This window comes from Labrus mixtus, chromosome 24 (genome assembly GCF_963584025.1).
Source record: "Labrus mixtus chromosome 24, fLabMix1.1, whole genome shotgun sequence".
Classification (NCBI taxonomy): domain Eukaryota; kingdom Metazoa; phylum Chordata; class Actinopteri; order Labriformes; family Labridae; genus Labrus; species Labrus mixtus.
In genome coordinates, this window is record NC_083635.1 from 10,667,761 (window position 1) to 10,687,918 (window position 20,158).

General features: G+C 44.6%; 2 protein-coding genes across 2 annotated transcripts; one reads left to right on the top strand and one right to left on the bottom strand.

Annotated features, from left to right (window-relative positions):
• On the bottom strand, positions 1 to 8,054 carry rpgrb (retinitis pigmentosa GTPase regulator b). Its single transcript, XM_061032260.1, has 15 exons — positions 7,916 to 8,054; positions 7,359 to 7,484; positions 7,179 to 7,271; positions 5,790 to 5,852; positions 5,539 to 5,697; positions 5,064 to 5,213; positions 4,744 to 4,902; positions 4,429 to 4,584; positions 4,203 to 4,327; positions 3,919 to 4,110; positions 3,635 to 3,821; positions 2,927 to 3,009; positions 2,786 to 2,842; positions 1,058 to 2,516; positions 1 to 910 (listed from the first exon to the last, which is right to left on the bottom strand). The coding sequence occupies exons 1-15, from the start codon at positions 7,944 to 7,946 to the stop codon at positions 126 to 128; spliced, it is 3,825 nt and encodes a 1,274-aa protein (XP_060888243.1). The 5' UTR covers positions 7,947 to 8,054; the 3' UTR covers positions 1 to 125.
• Positions 8,055 to 8,350: 296 nt separating this feature from the next.
• nhej1 (nonhomologous end-joining factor 1) lies at positions 8,351 to 19,969 on the top strand. Its single transcript, XM_061032289.1, has 9 exons — positions 8,351 to 8,465; positions 8,998 to 9,149; positions 9,513 to 9,718; positions 9,834 to 10,055; positions 10,459 to 10,597; positions 10,704 to 10,762; positions 18,565 to 18,730; positions 19,068 to 19,171; positions 19,608 to 19,969. Exons 3-9 carry the CDS (start codon positions 9,542 to 9,544, stop codon positions 19,680 to 19,682), a joined length of 942 nt encoding a protein of 313 aa, XP_060888272.1. The 5' UTR covers positions 8,351 to 8,465; positions 8,998 to 9,149; positions 9,513 to 9,541; the 3' UTR covers positions 19,683 to 19,969.
• The last annotated feature ends 189 nt before the right edge of the window (positions 19,970 to 20,158 follow it).

Below are 20,158 nucleotides of genomic sequence, written 5' to 3' on the forward strand. Positions count from 1 at the left end.
GTTTTTTTCTGATTGCATTTGTTGTTGTTTTAACGAGTTGTGCTTGTAAACAGGTTGTCGATGCTCCAGTCGATGCAGATGAAGGTCATTAAATAAAGTCCCCTTTAGGCTTCCGTAGTTTTGTGTTATTTCAGGTGGAGGTACTGCGGTAACACGTCGCCCCAGAACTCCTCTGACTCGTCTGCTGCCTGAGCTGATCTCAGTTTACGTCCAGATTTAACACTTCTCTCTTCAGCTGACTTTTCCTTTTTTACAACCTCTTCCTCCTCTTCTTCTTCCTCCTCCTCATCTTCTTTTTCATCTGTGCTATTAGCATCTTCCTCCTCAGCCTCTTCTTCATCATCGCTCTTTTGTTCCTCTTCGTCGTCCTCCTCCTCCTCTCCTTCACTTTCTGTCTCATGTTCACTCTCTTCTTGCTCACTGCTCTCCTCCTCTTCCTCAGCATCACCACCCTCTTTCTCCTCTTCTTCCTCCTCCTCTTCAGCACTACTCTCTTTCTCCTCCTCTTCCTCCTCCTCTTCAGCACTACTCTCTTTCTCCTCTTCTTCCTCCTCCTCTTCAGCACTACTCTCTTCCTCCTCCTCCTCCTCCTCCTCTTCCTCCTCAGCAGCACTACTCTCTTTCTCCTCTTCCTCCTCAACACTACTCTCTTTCTCCTCCTCTTCCTCCTCAGCAGCACTACTCTCTTTCTCCTCCTCTTCCTCCTCAGCAGCACTACTCTCTTTCTCCTCCTCTTCCTCCTCAGCAGCACTACTCTCTTTCTCCTCCTCTTCCTCCTCAGCAGAACTACTCTCTTTCTCCTCTTCCTCCTTAGCACTACTCTCCTTCTCCTCCTCTTCCTCCTCCTCCTCCTCAGCAGAACTACTCTCTTTCTCCTCTTCCTCCTCAGCACTACTCTCCTTCTCCTCCTCTTCCTCCTCAGAACTACTCTCCTTCTCCTCCTCTTCCTCCTCAGAACTACTCTCCTTCTCCTCCTCTTCCTCCTCAGAACTACTCTCCTTCTCCTCCTCTTCCTCCTCAGAACTACTCTCCTTCTCCTCCTCCTCCTCAGCAGAACTACTCTCTCTCTCCTCAGTCTCACTACCTTCATCACTCTTTTTGCTCTCTGAAGTCTTTAAAGACTCACTTTCACCCTCCTCTTCCTCCTCCTCACTTTCCAGGTCCTCCTCCTCTTCCTCCTCACTTTCAGACTCTCCTCCTTTGCTGTCTGAATCTTCACTCGACCCTTCATCGCTTCCCTCCTCCTCCTCTTCTACATCACTTCCCTTACTGTCTTTCCCTTCAGTCTCGTCTTCGCTTTCCTTCCCTGCAGTCTCACTTGCTTCCTCCTCTTCCTCTTCCTCACCTTCCTCATCACCTTTGTCTGTAACGCTGCTTCCTGCATCACTTCCTGACTCCTCTTCTGGTTTTAGAGTGTCGCTGTCCTTGTCTTCTTCTTCTTCTGTAACTTTCTCCACACTGTGACTGACATCTTCCTCCTCCTCGCTTACATCAGCACTTGTTCTCTGCTCTTCCTCCTCCTCCTCCTCTTCCTCCTGTTGGACCGTCACAGAGTCTGTTTTCTCCTCACTTTCATCCTGACTCGTCTCCCTCCGACTCGTCCCGTCTTCTGGACTCTCTGCTGCAGGGATGATGTTGATGCTGACTGCGGATTTGTTCCTGAAATCGTCGGCGGCGGATTCAGATTCTTCGCTGCGGAATTTCTGCACGCCGTCTTTCAGGGCGCTGTGACTGCTCTCTGATGGCGACGGTGAGCTCTGGGACATCACCTCATGCATTAAAACGGCACCTGCTGCGAGAGAGGCTGCTCCAGCTAGCAGGTTGAGATTTGAAGCCTCTTTTGTTTTTCCTTCTGCAGGTTTGCTCTCTTTCTTTGATTTAGCCTCCTTTTTGTTTTTCTCGTTCTTAGACTTTTTAGAAATTTCTGTGTTCTCTTTAGATTTCGAGCTACTTTTCCCCTGAGAGAGCAGTCGAGAGCTGTCTAAACTCTCCGAGTCTGTGTGACTGTGTTTACCTGAAGAGGAAGCTCGTGTGTGCTGACTTTGCACTGCTATCGGTTTGCTTTTAACGCTGACACGTCTCGGCTGTGATTGCTTAACTTTCACTGCGGATTCAGCTGAAACTGTCTTTCTGATTTCAGGGTGTTGTTTGGAGTCATGTCCCGACTTTCTGCCAACCTCCATCAGCTGATTTCCCCTCTGGGTTGGCTTGCTCCTCCGTTTGGATGCTGCCTTCTTAATGTCTTGTATACTTGGATGTTTGTTTTTACCGGGTTTCCTCTGCAGATCCTCCACAGCCAGGATCAGATTCTCTTTGTTCTGCTTGGACGCTTTCTGTCCCTGCGGTGTCTGAGGGGCCGAAGAGCGGACCACGGGGCCCCTCAGGAGTTCAGTAGGTAGCGCACGGCGAGGCGAGACCGTCTCGCTCTTATGAGACGAGGGAGTGGAAGAGAAACTGCTCAGCTTTGAGAGCTTTCCCTCTTTTTTCTGGTTAGTTTTAGCATGCTTACCCTTCCTCTATCCCCGGCAACAGAAAGCAAGAAGAGGATGAAACAGAGGCATGCGTTAGAGAGGAAAAGAGACATGCAGAAAACTCAAAACAAAAAAGAAAAAGACAAGAGACAGGACAATCAGAAATGTAAGATGAAATAATAAAAAAGTAATGACAACTTTTTTGTCTTTCTCTTAATCTCACGCGTGTAGGGGAACTAGAGGAGCATTGGCAGGGAGGTTAGAAACCAAGTTGGCTGCAAGTTTTGGCTCAGAGGAGAAGACCTAAGAGTTACCTTCTGAACTGGAGACAGACTGAGGCTTTTATCGCTTTCCATCTTCATCACGTGTGTCTATCAGGAGGAGAAATCAGCAGGTTAAATCACCAAAGTTACTCTTCTCTGATATGACGTAAGATGGATTCAGTGATTTCTCACCATGTTGAGGAAGTCTGTGGTTTCTCCGAGATCTTTAACGCTGTCTGTGTCGGTCAGGCTCTCCACAACGTCGCCTGTCTGCTCTGAGGAAACGAAGCAGAACATTTAGTCCAGACTTTTCCTGCTTCTCTGCAGCACTTCGGCCTCTTTTACAATCACAACAGAAACATTCAGATCCCGGGCTGTCAGCTCAGCAGATGTTGTGGAGTGATTGTGGTGATGCTCTCTGCAACGTGAGATATGTTTTCTGCCTGGATTTTTATTGTTCACTCGTTTTATTTGTTGTTCTTTAACTTGTTTGATGCTAAATTCATGTTTTCAAATTAATAAAAGGGGATTTGAAGGTGTCAAATAAAGGAGAATATGCCCGGAGTGACGCTGTTTTTGGTGTGATTTAAGACATATCACCTCATCTAAACGTTTATTTCTCTAACCTGCCTGAGAATCAGAATATACTTAAATCTTTAGCATCTTTTGACTTTCATCTTTTATGTCCTTCTTTTAAAAGTTGTTTTTTTTGGAGCCATCTACATGTGTGCGTCTCATTATCAGTGTCCCCTCCATCTTTAAAGCTCTCCTAACCGTTATGAAAGCTGCTGTACCTGCTACTTGAACAGATAACTGAACTTTGGTCTGACCCCAAAGGAAACAAGAGGAGGAAGGTAAGGAGGAGGAAAAGGAGGTGGAGGTGGAGGTGGAGGTAGGTACCCTGGTGCATTGACCCTGCGCTCCCGTGTTGGTGAGTGCCGTTGAGCACCTTTCTGTGGCTCAGCTGGGTCGGAGGAAGTCTGGGCGGGATGGTCTGGCTGGAGACGGGGAGCGGTGGGCGGAGGTAGCCGGACATCACGGCAGGCAGCGTGCGGAACATGGCGCCGAACTGGTCCGGAGATCTCTCCTGTGGGTTTGAAAATGTAGATGTCACAGTGTGCTCTTTAAGAATATGTTGATGAACCTCCTCCTCCTCCTCCTCCTCCTCCTCGCTCTGTACCCACCCTCTCCCTCCTGCGGACCCGAGCAGAGAGGCTCCTCTGCAGGATTGACGAGTCGGCCGTACTCCCCAGCAGCTCCACGTACGGCTTCTCCAGGTAATCTTCTGTCACGTCGTCTTCCTCCAGAGTCACATCGCTGCAGCCCGGATCCCTCGGACAAGCCAGCACCACCATGTGACAGCCGCCGCACGTAGCCTTCACACAGACACGGTGCATTTTAATATAATATTTGAAGCTTCTTAAACACCAGCATCACTTGGGAGTAAAAGCTACTAAAAGAAACCTACTGCCTGAACATTGTACTTGAGGAAGCGAGGGCACAGAGTCGGTTTAAACTGGTTTGTGAAGTTTTCTTCCCCCAGACCCAGTTTCCCATGTCGACCGTCTCCAAACGAGTACAGCAGACCGCTTTCTATAAAACACAAGGAACAGACACTTTCATGAAACCAGAGAAGGAGTAAGGGGGACAAAGTCAGATGTGGTAGTGACATGCAGTTTGGAGTCAGTATTCACCTGTGATGACGGCAGTGTGGTTTTCCCCACAGTTCACCTGACACACTCTTCCCTTCCTAAAGTGCTCGACAAGCCGAGGGACCCGCGACTCGAAGATGAACGTGCCGTGACCGAGCTGACCGAACTGACCGAGACCGAAGGTGTACATGTCGTCTTCTAAAACACAGGACACGCAGACACAGGAAATTCATATTAAACATGAACAAGAGAAAAACAGTTTCCAGCTCCTTGACAACACATGTTCGTATTCATCCAAAGATTTCATTAAATAGTTTATTATTATGGAGTCTGATTGTTTGAGCATTTTTAAGTCACCTGTTAGTGCCACCGTGTGTCCCCCTCCACACGCCACCTGCAGCACCTCCTCTTTAATGCTCTTCACCCGCTGAGGGACTCGATGTCGGGGCAGCTGCTCGGTGCCCAGACCCAGTTTACCACTGTCACGCTCACCGAACGTGTACAGAGCTCCGTCAGCTGATAAACAGGAAAAAGATGATTCAACTTTTGATATTGTTTTTTAAGCAGTACAGCACTTTGGTCAACTGAGGTTGTTTTTTTAATATGCTTCATACTTGACTTTACTTAAGAACTTTTTGTTAAACATCAAATTCGTTTGTCTCTGTAAATGAACTTACCTGTCACTAATGCAGAGTGGTAGTATCCACAGGACACCCAGCTGATTGGTCGACCCACGCTGACCTCCTGGGGCGAGGCGGCGTGGCCCTCCTTCCCCAAACCGATCTGACCCTCCGTGTTGTCGCCCCACATGAACAGCTTACCGCTCTCTGTGACGGGAAGAAAACCAAGAGGTCATTCACACTGTTTTTTTTTTATTGATTTGCTTCCTTTCACAAATCATGATAGGGTGTAAAGGTGCTCTTATTTTGAAAACCAAGGAGAAAAAAATGTAAAAATCTGGAACAGTAACATCTTTTTATCGATAAAAATTTCAAATGAAACACTTTTATTAATTTTACAAATGTACCTAAAATATTTCTGTCTGTTTAGCTCAATTAAAGAACAGTTTAAGAAATATAAAATAGTTTTAAAAAAGGACAAACTGCTGCTTTTTACTCTTCAGAAAAAAAGACGTTAAATTCTGAGCGTCACCTGTGAGAGCAGCAGAGGTGTTTGAACCAGCAGCGAGCATTTTGATTGGTCCTCGAGAGTCGAAGAAGTGAATCCTCTGGAAGGCCGTCCGCTCCTCACAGTCCCCGAGCCCCAGCTGACCCTCACTGTTCCCCCCGGACGAGAACACCTTTCCCTGAGCTACAAACAAAACAAAAATAAAAGTTTTCAAATGTAAACATAATCAAAACTTACATCAAAAGTAGAATCTCTCCTCCGAGTCAGACACTGACCTGTGCAGATGAGAGTGTGGTTTCTGCCACACGCCACAAACTGAACTTTCTCCGACTTTAGAGCTGAAATCAGAAACACATCAACGCTTATTGTGACTTCCTGTAGAGGCAGAAACTTTATTACATACGATCAGTTGACTTTCCAGTTTCAGAATCTCTTCTGAAATCATCTCTTGAATTTATAAATACTGTATCAAACAAACTGATTGACATTAAACTAAACATTCACACATGTGTTTGTTAAATATCTGTTACTAGGAAGAGGATTTGTGCAATTATTAGATTTTCCTTCAATCTGTTGTAGTTGACATGAGCAGCCGTGCACAGAAACCTCCAGTGTGTCCGTCTGTCTGTGCCTCTCCAGATTAAAGCAGATTATGGACCCTCCAGATTGGGATTACAATGGAAACAAATCTGCAGGTTTCCCCTTCAGCAATGCTCCTCTACTTCTGGAGTCTTAAGAGAGTTTTGATTTGCATTTTATTGCAGGCAGTTCAATGGGGTGACCTGACCACGCGTCATAATAATTACATGATTAAGAAACAGTTTACAAGCAACAACAATCAAAATGCAAATTGGTTCACAGTTAAAGTGCAGAGTCGTGAACACAGATTACAACTCAAAAACACACCAGGCTCTGTCCGATGGTCTCACATTTATTGTCTTTTAAGATCGAGCAAAAGACTTCAAGTGAAATGAGCCAGTTTCATTTTAGAGAAAGTTCCTTTTAGAGGGGGCAGCTAAACTAAACGCTCTTTTCCCGAGCTCAGTGGGGACACGGGGAACAGACAGTTTCTGTAAAAAGATGCTTGTGGAAAACTGTGTTTATCCTGAGAATCGGTTTCATACTCTCAGACTCAAAGGAGGGAAAGAAATCCTCCACCAAAGCCAGTTATGTTTATATTCTCGCCCTCTTCACGTCCTGCAGTCAGCTGTTAGTGGCAGCACAAACACAACAGAAATACTCTCACTATATCAACTAAAGAATAGAATAGAATGACTTTATTGATCCCAAACTGGGAAAGTGTGGCGTTACAGCAGCAGGTTATCAAACACACAATATGAGTAAAAAACACAATATGAGCAAATCTAAACATAATTTTATATTAAATACAAAGTAAAAAAGTACTAAAAATAAAAGAAAACTAAGAATGTGAATATATACAACCAGGATTTAACTTAGCATTATTAGTCTTAAATATGAAGATTAAATATGGAAGATTGAATGTAAATGTGCAAAAACAGAGTCGTAAATGGTTGTAAATTAAATATGAAAGATTAAATGTAAATGTGCAAAAACAGAGTTGTAAATTGACAGTATTGACATAAGTTAAAGTGCATGAGTGTAGATGACAAATGGATGAAACAGAAAGCTTTTCAAAGACCAACCTTTGACACACGTAGGCTTGTTCACTGTCACTTTGGATCCCAGACCCAGCTGGCCCCAGTTGTTGCTCCCAAACATGAAGAGTTTCCCATTTTCTGTGGAGGTAAACACAAAAGGATTTACTGCAAAACGTAATCATGCATCACCTTTCCTTTCAGTTATGACCTTAAAACAACTCCTACCTGTTATTAAGGCGGTATGCTCGTCCCCACAGGCGATTTTTAAAGGGACGTCGTTTTTAAGCCAGAATTTGCTGGGAACGTTGTCTGCAAACTTGCTCTTACCAAAAGTGAAAACTGCTCCTGATTCTGTCAGGAAAAGAGTCAAAGTCATCTGTAAAACATCTTATTATAGTCAATAATTGAATCATGCAAATACTGTATTATCATGCTCTAATGTCATATCAATCCATGCACACTGCTTCATGTTAAAACTCACATCATGTAAATACAGACTTTAAGAAAACATGTCAATAAGTAAAAACACGTTTCAAAACAAAACGTTTTAAGAAAGTGAAAAATAAAAATAAAAAAGAGTCGAAACTTTTAACCCCAGTAATAAGCGTTTAGCAGAATTAATTAAAAAATAACTCAGTTTGAAAATGAGAAAGTAACCGGTTTGTTTTGTTAGCCCAAGCGCTAAAGTAGAAGCTAACATTTAAATTGGCTGGGTCGCATTAAATATTTATAATTCTCAGTTTTCAGTGGGATGAAATAATAAAATAATTCCGGTTATTTACCTGGTATCTCGTCCTCCGCCTCCCCTGCCATCTCTGCGGGACTTTAATCCGCTTTTCTCGCTGTCGTGGGCGTGTTTGTGCCTCGCTTGTTTTCGAGTCTGACAACCCGGAAGTAAACAAAAGTTCTCCTAGGCTACGACGCCGACCACGTGACACTTAAAGGGACATGATTTTTTATTTTTTAGCTTTTTCCGAGCAAATATTACATTTTTATGCGTCTTAATAACATTTTTGTTCTATTCTAAAATCAGGAAACATTTATCACTTTTGTTTTTATTTAATTTGTTTTAAATATCAGTCGTGACAGTAAACCTTATTCATAATGTAGCCTTTTTGATGAAGTGACAACGTTATTTACGTGGTTATTATTTGGTAATAGCAGAGCGATAAGTTTAGGTACAAGTGGCGTTGTTAGTGAACCGTATGAATTAATTCATTATTATTATTAAACGGAACTATTTGTAAACGCGGTTGTTTCACATCGGCGTTGGAATCATCAGCGGACGGTAAACAGGAAGCGGGCGTGAAAGAAGCACCTGAGGTCGCAAATGTTAGTAGTTTTAGAGTTTTTACGTTTAAAAATGTCGCTTTGTGTGGCAAAAATCGACGTGTAATAAAAAAAGCATTACCCTGTGTGAGATATTTCAGCTTTTGATCTTTTGTTATTCAAATAATTTAGTGTTTTTGTATCTATAGCTCTGCTTTACACACTGATCACTGTATCTGCGACCTGCCGAATTTAACCGAAGCTTCTGGAAACGTTTACAAGATTATAAATGATAGGGAAAATTAAAAAAACGAGTGTTGAGGAGCAGGAAATTTAAATAAACATATTTCTGAATGGAGTTTGGTGCAGCGTTCTGTGATTTCAGGCGTAAACAGACTGCATCCTCTTCTTTTAACCTCTAACCGCTGGCATCCGTGTTCAGCCTTACATGGCTCTATATTACCGTCATAAAGTGACTGATTTGGTATTTTTGCGATTTGCAAATTGCCATGATTCACCTCTGAAACGTGCATTTTTTCCCCCAAACTGCGACTGACGAGAAATACCTCTTTTTTTTTTTATTCCCCGAAAACAGTCCCATTACAGATCAGCAGAGAGGAGCCTGTTACCCACAGGAGCTGCCTCTGCGGTCTCCCTCCTGCAAGGTGGTGATTATGCGGCCGGGACGGCGTCTGTAACGCTGCTTTAACAGATCTCAGGCCAGGCTTTAGTGTGCATTCTTTGGAGGTGAGTAATTAAGAAAAGCAGGTTTGATAAAAAAGAAAATTGCCCCATGTTTTTTTATAATGTGGGTGTTCATTGGGAGTCACTTCCAGGAACAAACTCAAACAAGCAGGAGCTTCTACCTGATTTGACCCACAATGTAGAACTGCTAACATATCTGTGCACATTTATCTCTCAGGCTTCATTTTGTGTTTTCATTTTGAGATTAGATGAAACATGGATAATATGAAATCACAAATTGTTTATTGATCACCTCTAAAGTTATCGTTGACTTTGTTTCTTGGCCTCTCTAACAACTGTTCATCTTCTGGTCAGTGAATTATCTATGTGGGTTTCCTCTTACTTAATTTTTTCTTGTCTGCTTAGTGTGTTTGATTCTGAGCGTCTGGGACGGGATGGAGGCTTCCCATGATGCCCTCCTGCAGCGTCCTTGGCTTCCCGTGAGCATCAGCGACTGCCATCTCCTCGCCAAGAGCTGGTTTGGGGACTCGGCGTACCACGTCCTGCTGACAGACATGCACAGTGTGTGGGAGGAGAGGATGGACTCAGCAGCCATCCAGAGGAGAGCACAGGTATACAAACACAACACAGGAAAAATATCAAATTCATCAGATCACAACATGAATATAAAACCCCTAAAAAAAATATTATATTATAAATATAATATTAAAATATTTTTCCTCCCAGGAGTTGAACAAACGTCTGCGAGCCCCCGTTAAAGCGTTCTTCTCTCACCTGTGCGAGGTGGCTCGGCCCACGCTGACAGGAAGTGGCGGGCGACCTGACAGCGAGTCCCTGATTTCTCTCACACGACAGGATGACGGAAACATCAGCATGAAGCTGAAGAGCGAGCTGGCAGGGCTGCCCTTCTACTGGGAGTTTCACTGCACCCCCGCCCCCGTCACTGTGGTACGTTCTTTTCTATAGATCGACACACAGAATGTTTTCATCAGACTTCATGAACTTGGGTTTTTTGTGGTCGTTCGTAACATTGTCTACTTAATAACCTCTAGATTAATTCTATGAACATCAGAGAGTAAGAACAACAAGCAAGGATCTAGAGAGGAAGAAACAACCTCAGTATAGGTGCAAATGAACAGCTTTGAGTCCAATCAGACACACAGGTGCTGACAGGAAGTGACCACAGGTGCTGACAGGAAGTGACCAGAGGCAAAGCACAACATCAACAGCTGTTTGTGAGAGTTCTAGGTAGAGGTTTGTAACAGGACACCACAGCCCTGTGAGTGTAGACCAACACCTGATCCAGTAAAACCGTCCTCCTCCTCTCAGACGGCGTCATGTGTGTTTGCAGGTGTGTGTCCAGCTGGTGCGCCCCCTGCTGGCGATGAGTCAGCTGCTGCAGCGTCAGGTGGAGCAGCTGGGAGGCCTGCTGATGAGGAAGGACGTGGAGATCCAGGACTACAGAGAGAACGGAGCCACGCTCAGCAGAGGTGCACGAAACACAATACAGGCATTAATGAAACGTGTGAATGTTAAAGAATAACTTTAGATCACACGTTCAAATAGATCCTAATGTGTGTTTATTTTTTGATGCAGAGCGGCTGCAGACGGACGCTTTTGAGGAGCAAACCCACAGAGAGGACTTCATGGCAAAGGTGACACACACACACACACACGCACACACACACACACACACACACACACACACACACTGCAGCCTGTTGTCTCGTCTTGTTTGTACGTCGTCCCCGCTCTTTTTCTGATCTTTAACCGGCTGTGGCGAGCGTGGCAGGAACCACACGGGTTTTAAACACTGCGGACGCCGAAGCAGACGGAGCTCCACGCCAGAAACACAACCGCCATGACACACTTTTACGTTCCTGTGTGTGACTGTCAGCCAATCGGAGTGAGACGAGGGGCTGAGTTTTAAAATTGGAAGTGTTTACTGTATTCAAGTGAGGAATTTGTCGTGTGTGTGTGTCTGTCTGTGTGTGTGTGTGTGTGTGTGTGTGTGTGTGTGTGTGTGTCTGTGTCTGTGTGTCTGTGTGTCTGTGTGTGTGTCCCTCTTCAACTATTTTTAAGCTTTATTACGGTTTTATTTCTGGCAGCTCTTTTCAGATCTGCTGGTAGATTTTTCACCCTGAAACGTCTTACGATGGTGGCGATGGTCACTGCACAAGAGTCATATCGTCTAAAAGTGTCCAGGGTGATCGCGCGTGAAGGTCGTGGATCTTTGAAAGGTGAACATCAGAGAAGTTGATCCTCTATTAGTCATGTAAACGGCTGAGAGTAAAGTCACAGTTTGTTTATTTGTTCGGCTTTAGCAGCATCATTCGGGGGTTTTTCGAAGGAAACCAGCGTGTTTGTTTATGCTGTTTGTCTAAAAGGACAAACCAGGAAGAAGAATCCCAGCTCAGGTACGGAGAGTCATGGAAAGTTACATCAGCCTCACAGTGGGGGCTCTGTTTTCTGCTTTTTGATGTTCGTGTCCTCGTACTGGGAAGGTGAGCAGACAGTCAGAAACCACAGAAGAAGAAGAGGAGGAGGAGGAGAATTGCTGCGGTGGATCAAAGTCTTCTTGCTCGTGGCAAATTCCACCGAGCTGCGAGGAGACCAAAGTCCAACCTGAAGTAAAAAAAATATCCCTGAGGCGCATCGAAGGGAGAATCACCGGTGTGTGTTTGTGTGTGTGAATCAGAGGAAGGGTGAAGGCGTTTGGCGTGTGTGTGTGGTATTTGTCTATCAGGGTAGGATCTTTGCATGCATGCATGTGTGTATGTGTGTGTTCTTAGTGTCTGTCCATGCTGCCACTCGTGTTTCATGTGTCCGTCTCCATGGTGACATTCAGCACAAAGGTCGACATACTTTTACTCAATTCAGTTTTGGATGTGTCCTCGTGATTTGAGAAAGTAGTCTGCTAGATTCTACACACGTGAGCAGAAAAATACCTTCAAAACTTTCTAATCACACACTCTTTACCCATTTCCAGAACTGTGTGTGTGTGTGTGTGTGTGTGTGCGCGCGCCATCTGTGGCCTGTGTTTCCCACACTAACGGGAGTAAAAGGCAGAGAGACAGTGAAAGAGAGACGATGATGACAGGAGCAGCAGCTTTCCATGGAAGCCCATCCCCAGCCCGTCACCACAAACACCCCACCCAGCGCAGGTCAACATTTACATGAGAGGAATTAGGATGCGCTTCCCACTGATACACACACACACACACACACACTCACACACTTGGATTTAACCCGCGCTCAAACTGGTCATGAAGCTGCATGTTTAAAGAGTTTAAATCCTTTGAGGATCGTATCAGCTTCCCTAAGGATCTAAATCAGGAGTGTGAGTGTGCGTATATGTGTGAGTGTGTGTATATGTGTGAGTGTGTGTGTGTGTTGTGGTAGCAGCAGCAGCAGCAGCAGCAGCAGCAGCAGCAGCAGCGTGACCTGACAGAGGGGAGTGTCTGCTTGTCCACACTGAGCCGCTGTGACGCATGCTTTTGGTTTTTCTGCGCTGAGTGTTGGTGTGTGTCACCGAGGCCATTTTTTTATGTTGATGTCTTCATGCATGAGTGTGTGTGTGTGTGTGTGTCTGTGTGTGTGTGTGTGTGTGTGTGTGTGTGTGTGTGTGCCATGGTGACGCATGCATGCAGTTTTTGGTGCAGCACTCGCAGTCATTCGTGCAGCAGCGTCACAGTTGTCATCTCTTGAATTGAATTGTCACTGTTTGGGAACGTGGCCCACTTCCTGCCTCTTGAGACGGCACTTTCACATCTCCATGGCAACCGTTCAGAAGTTTAACCAAAAGTGACAATTAGAGGCCACTTCTGACCGAAACACCTCACTCTAGCTGCGCAGAAATCACATAATTGAGCCAAAATGTTGCCCTTGCTTCCAACTTTGTTCTCCTTACTTAGAGGTTTTTCTGATCAGGTTTTGAATTGAGTGAGCTTGAAAAAGAAAATGAGAATCAACCAGAGGATATTTCTCTCTTCTTTACAGTGCAGTGATACAGTTTCCCCCAGTTAAAACTCCTGTAATGATTATGTACTCAGACTGATGAGGAAACAATCCATAAGTGCTACGTAGCTCCCCACATGAAGCCCGTTTCTGCACAGCAGGAGGAGTCAAATCCTAATATCTGTTTGCTTCAAACCGAGGCTCTAAGTAAAGAGCAGGGCAGGAAACTTCAGGTTTTTTTTTCATGCAGCGACCACAGCGACGATGCTCTCCAAAATACACACTTTGACTGTAGCAGCCGAACGCGACTGAGAGGAAGAAGAGGAGCTGCAGATATTGATTGGACTTTGTAAGAGGACGTTAATATGAACAGAGAACTGTGTTACTGCGTTAAGATCTAATAACTTCGCTTCAAAAATAGCGAGTTCACGCACCCAATTATCAGGGCATATGAACAAAAATGATCCTGCTGTGACATCTAGTTGCGTGCTTATGTTTACACGATGTGAAACCAAAGTTTTTACCCCCCCATGATGTCCACCCCGCTGATACAAATCCCAGATTTCAACCGTTTAGGGTGAGACATTTCCCGTATTTGTCACTCAACTCTTATGAGTCCATATGTGATGATACTCTCATGTGGAAAATAAACTCATTGACTCCTCCAGTGCAGAAAAACTCACCTGCTCACTGTAATTTAGAAAGGTTGGAAACCTGGCCTCTCACTCCTCTTTTCTCTTCTGTAAATCATTGACGGCTGCTCTCATAAACAGCAGCCAGCAGCTCTTTATCTCACATACCTGAGGAATTCAGAACCCGGGTGGTAAGAAGGCAGGGCGAGGCGAGGCTCGACGAGGGGGGGAGGGGGGCTGTTATGAGTGAGGGGGGGGGGGGGGGGGGGGGGGGGGAGGGCACATAAGCAGGAAAGTGTTCATCTTTTCTCTGATTCGCTTTCATGAACTTTCAAGAAGTAAACGTCAAATAGTCAAATGCTGTCTTCTTGTAAACTGAAAATGTTTGGAAAGAAGTGGGTCTTTGAACGCCTCAGGTGTAACTGGCAGCTCAGACTAATCTTTGTCAGTTTAGACACGTAACTGACAGTCATTAGCTTCAGACCTCCTTGTGTCTAAACAGTTTTAAAAGGAGAAACAAAACAAGAGCATCTGCACACAGTCTCTCCTCCTCCTCCTCCTCCTCCTCCTCCTCCTCCTCCGTGCCCTCTGTCAGTTGCACACAGTTTCCACAGGGTTGTCCCCGCTCCGCTCTGTAATTAGACCCTCTGTGGCCTGGCTGCTCCCCCGTCTTCAGCTGCTGGCCGCTGGGCCGAGCCCCAGCCTGGACGGGCCGAGTGCGGCGTCCCGCAAAGACATCATGAGACTGTGAGCAACATGCGAGCAAGAAACACGAAACACGGCTGCAGCGCTTGGCGGCACGTGAACACGCCGTAAGCAATTTATTTGTGACACTTAACACTTCCTGTCGCAGCTGCAGAGCCGAGCAGAAAGCGTTCACCAAGACATCACTGACAAACATTATACACACTCAGAGATGCATCAGCAGAAATGAGAGATAGAACATTGTATTCTAGCATTACCTGTACCGCTTGTCCCGTTCAGGGTGGAGGGGGGATAGAGCCGATCCCAGCTGTCATTGGGCAGGAGGTGGGGTACACCCTGGAGTGGTCGCCAGTCAATCACAGAGCTAACATAGAGACAGACAACCAGCCACACTCACATTCACATCTACAGACAATTTAGAGTCAGCAGTCGAGCATGTCTTTGGACTGTGGGAGGAAGAGAACCCACACATGCAAAATATCTCAAACTTTTTGGACCTTTTTTAGAATAACCAAAAGAAAAGACCTAAACTGTAGGAATTGTTTGTGTTATGTTTGCCTGCAGATGGAAGCAGGTAAATATGTATGCACAAGTGTTTGCGGTTTCTGCATTTCTCCTGTTTTTTTAATTATTCTTCAAGTTATTTCATGATGAACAAAACCAAATTAGAAACCGTTTTTCCCCCCGCGGTGATCACATTAGGTGTACATGTGACCCATAACCAGCGGTCGGCCTCTCTTAAAGCTTTGTCTCATATTAGCAGCCTTTTTGTGCGTCACGCTGCTGCAGGCAGCATCAGCAGGCGAGGACAGAGAGGAGGTGAAGACAAAGTGTTCATGGTGTCACAGCAGAGAGGATCATGGGAGATTTTAACATGATTTGTGCACATGTCGCTTCAATTTTGCCCAGTAATGTTAATTTATTGAATTATTCCCTTTTAGTTTCGGGTGTCTGTGCTTTATTTACATGATGTTAGCGACTAAAAATACTTCATGACTCACTTATAATTGTGCTGTGCAGTTTGGGGTCAAGAAGGCATCAGGACTTTTTCCGTATTCCTGGCGCTCTCAGCTCTCCTGGACTGATGTCCCACTGGCCTGCAGGTGACAATAAGTCTCTCACTGTCCTGTTCAAGCAAAATATATATATATATATACTTGAAGGATAATTTGAAAACATGTAAACCTGGGACTTCTTTTTCTGCATATTTTACTTTCTGGTTTGGAAAGATTTGAAATTCCTCCAGTAAATTGCCTCGTCTTTAAAACTCTTTTGCTTTTATACCTAGTTTTGAGAATACCAACATTTGATTCATTGACAGATAACTGCTACGTTGACTTAAAACTTGTAATGAAGGAGATCTCAGCAGCTCCGTGCCTCAAAAGATGGACACCTGAGACAGGATCTAGGTTATATTTCAGCTTCCTGAGGTTTGTTGCGCTTGATTGCAGCAGCGTCCCCCACATTCTATCCTTCCACATCTCGTCTGCATCTCTTCTTTCGCCCTTCGGTCCAGTTTGACCCTCCAGTTTTTTTCCGAGGACGTGACCTTGAGTCCTGGAGGGTTCAACTGGACCCTGGGCGGGAAGCTGAGGTCACCCCGAGAGAAAACGAGGTGGAGAGTAAACATGAGGTCAGCAGGAGAGAGGAGGAAGAGGGGAAGTGAGAGTGAGACTCACCGGCACCGAAACCTGAAAACAAAAACAACAACAGCAGCGCGTCTAAAATCAGAGCTGTTTACCTGCTAAGAATAGAGAAACCCTCTTCTTCCTCTCATCACCTACCCCTCATCACCTTCTCCACACCGGGCTTTGCTGTGGCAAGAAGGAGGTGCGTGGAGGCGTGGCCACCAGGTGAGCACTCCTCCTCCTCTTCTTCCTCTCTGCCTCAGACTTTGCTCTGTCAGGGAGGAACTTTCCAGAGCAGCTCCACAGAACAGTCTGCAGGTTATTGACCTGCTGTAATCACCTTTTATTCCTCGTCTGGTGTTTCTTTTCTGGTTCAAAGCAGCAGATAAAAACCCGCCCGTCGCCGAGTTCACTCCCTGTGATAGTGTTGTGACCACACTAACGGAGACATAGACATACCCGAGACCAGAGTGCTCAGAGACCGAGACGAGCCCAGACATTCAGGGATCGAGATCGAGTCAAGACCAAGACCATAAAGATCTCTGAAAAACCATCATCTTGTGTGCAGGGACCGTAACACCGAGAAGGTTGTGGCTGGAACCCGGGGGAAAAAAATCAAACTACAAAAGAATTGAAGTAATTTGTTCTTCTGGGTGTTTTCCTTCTAATCACATTAATGACTTGGAGAAATAGTATATGCAGAAGACATCAGAGTAATCATAGCATCATAGCTTCACTTCCACTGCAGCGTCAGCATGCTTCAGATTATTCTAACACCGGCTAATTGACTGTAGAGTTATTCATCCATCTGTGGCTGCAGGTTCAACCGGGTCAGATTACCTTTTTTTTTCCTTTATTGCACTTTTCTCTGCAGCACAGTGTTTATCTTCCATTTGAGTCTTTGCTTCGACAGAGAGGGGAAGAGGAGCTTTAAATTATCAAATTAAACTGCTAATGTGAGCTGCAGGGCAGCCGGATCCAACAAATTGAGCTCAATATTTCAGATCAAATATTGTGAAGTGAGCTAGCGGCCAGAGAGTGGAGGGAGGGGAGGCCTGACGGGGGGGAGAAGTGAATAAAAAGAGAGAATAAGGTGGGCTTTCTGCTGCTCTCTGTCCCCTCGCAGCACATTGGTTTCTCTGTGCCCAAAGCAGAACTAAGCCTCAGCAGAGCATTTCCATTTATTTTTACGATATTTAAACAAACAAATAACAAAAATAAATCAATGCAAAACCTCCAAACCTGACCAAAAGTGTGTTTAGGAGCCCCTCTGCCCTGACAGCGAGCGCGAGACCACCAATTTCTGCCGGTCAATATTTGAGGAGCTAATTCTGAGAGTTTGTCCAAACGGGGAAATAAGAAGGATTTAGTGAACAGTGAGTGTTTTTCTACCAGGCGGCCGTGCGTTTGCATAATGTCGCCGGAGTTTACACGCACCCTTATCTGTCAGGCCTGTGGTTGGTGTGTGTGTCTGTGTGTGTGTGTTTGTGTGTGTGTTTCAGTTGTCTACCTGCGGTCAGTTGTGCCAATAATGCAGCTTTGATTAGAGGCTTATCGCAGCCCGATACTCCCTGAATCACACCTCGGACATGTGACTCCCACTGCAGGATCGTAAATCAAACCTACCCAAAGTACCACGCCGTGTCAGGAGGACACTTTCATGTTTTTAAGTTCATGCAGCGGATTATTGCGACGCATAGTCATAGATCTATGGGCTTCAGAGCTGCAGACCCCCGTGTCATTCCCTGTTCCTGGTTTCTGACTCGGTCCACTGTCCCATCTCTACAATGGAGGCACAATAACCCCAAAAAAATCTCGAAAAAGTATATATATTTTAGCTTAACGGTCACATATGATGCAAAACACACTTCACCATGTTCCTCTAAAACAAGTGTCTCTAGTCCGTCCACAAACCCCCCAATGATGAGAAAAGTCCATCCTCTCCGTCTTTTGCCTGCTCCACTTTTCAGAAAATGTGTGCTCAAACAGGCCGTTTGGAGATTTTCCCTTCATGACATCACAAAGGGCAGTAGCCCCTCCCCCAGGTGGGTGACACTCCCACAGCTAGGTGTTTGTTCTGCCCTCTGAGTCTGCCTTCTCACCGTAAACAATAGGACATGGAGCGAGAAAGCGCCGAGTACACCCGAGCCTGACTTTGATTCCTGAAGGTTAAAGACGCTGGTGAAGTGATAACTCTGATTTATCAATAAAATATGTGTTTAGCTCGATCAACATCTATAAATAAACACTTGAACCCAGATCTTGAGTTGATTATTGCACCAATAAACCAATAAAACCAGAGTGGGTTTGCTGTAACTCCTGATAAAACACCTGCTGGCGTTCAGGGTGAACCCGAGCTGTAAGAGATGTTTCCATTGGACGCTCGGGTTGTAATGTTTAGTTTTCAACAACAAGACTCTAAAAGTAAGACTCACAATACAAAATAAAATTATATAACTGAAAATGTCATAACAAGAATGTGATCTGCAATAGAACCATAACCCCCTCCTCCTCCCTCTGTGTGTTTCCCATCAGACTCTTCCTCTGCTGCAGCACGACACTCTGAGCTTCAACGCTGACCTCCAACACCTGTACGCCACCATCGTCGCCCACGGAAACACACGGAAACGCAAACTGTCTGAGGGAGGCTGTGTCGAGGAGGATCCGCCGACTGCTGAACCGGACCTCCCCTCCACGCTGGGTCTGTTTGATTAGAAAAATCCCATCCAACACAAAATAAAAACCTCACTAAAATAAAGCAAATAAATGAAACACTGACAGAAAAAGTTCAGAGAAGTCAACAAATCATTGACATATTTCACAGGATTTCCATTTCATGTCCCAACAGTTATCAGTAAAACATTTATTGGGCTGTTTTATGGTTATAAGTGTTCTAAAAACGGTTATTTTACAGGGTTGTGTTGTCAGGATGGAAAACACCTGAAAATATCGGTCGAGATGTTTCAAGATCTCTGAGCTTCTTTGATATCAGGAAATGTTTCTGACTGAGTCTGATCCCCTGTGTCCTTGTCCTTCAGCTGGACCGGTCAGGAGTGAACCAGGTGAGACTGGAGAGCAGAGCGCGAACGGGAAACTGGACACAGCCAGAGCCAAGATGGCCGACAGAGCGTCAGAGCAACAGGTATGACAGGGACATGAAAAGAATCACAAATACCTCAAAACTCAGGATGGTAAATAAAATCATTTTGATGCTTTTCATCTTTTAAACATCAACAATTAAAGTGACAGAAAGTTTATCAAATGAAGAGGAAGGTTTAAAAGGCTACACGGTCAAATCACAACATGTAGTAAAATATTCTACCAATAACACAAATACTCTAAGTGGGTTTTAAACAGTTAGAAACAGAGGTGAAATAAGAGGCTAGATGTGCTCATATTCCTGAATATTATAATGAAAAGTGTATAAAACTGAAATCTTTACTGAACAAACGGGAGAGTTTGTGGATTCAAACAAGACAAGTGAAGGAATAACTGATATTTTATGAAACGTTAAACTGTCACCATAACAGAAACATTTTAAGGAATAAAAAAACTCAACCTTTTTGTGTCGTCTACAGCCTCGAGCGACCTCGTCTGACCCCGAGCGGCCGTCCTCCAAACCAAAGAAGAAGAAAGTGGGCTTGTTCAGATGAACCCGGGCAGTAGGACACACACACACACAGACGACTAAGAACGCCATTACAAAAAGTGTTTTTACCATTTAAAATAATTTAAAAGTGAGTTAATCTTAAAAAATATTTCTTATTTTAAACTGAAGGATTCTTTGATCGTTCAGGATTCTTTAACTTGTTTTAATCAGGTTCAGTTTTTAGATCTTTGAATTGTAACTGTTGAATAAATATCGATGACTTCAGTCTGATAAAGTCTGTGTTTTTAAGAACTTTTTTAAGCTTGTGATTAAAGATGTAAACACTTAAAAGACTTCTTTCTTTTCTTTGTAAAAGTCCAACACAGAAGAAAATCTCAGGACTTCTTAGAGTGGAAATTTTATCTTGAAACTCTGAGCAGCTTTAAACTTCTTTAAGCCGTTCTTCTGTATAAAAGCGTTTGTTATAAGTGTTTATTTTTAAGTGTTATTTAGTCTCAAGATCTGACGTGCTTCTCTTTG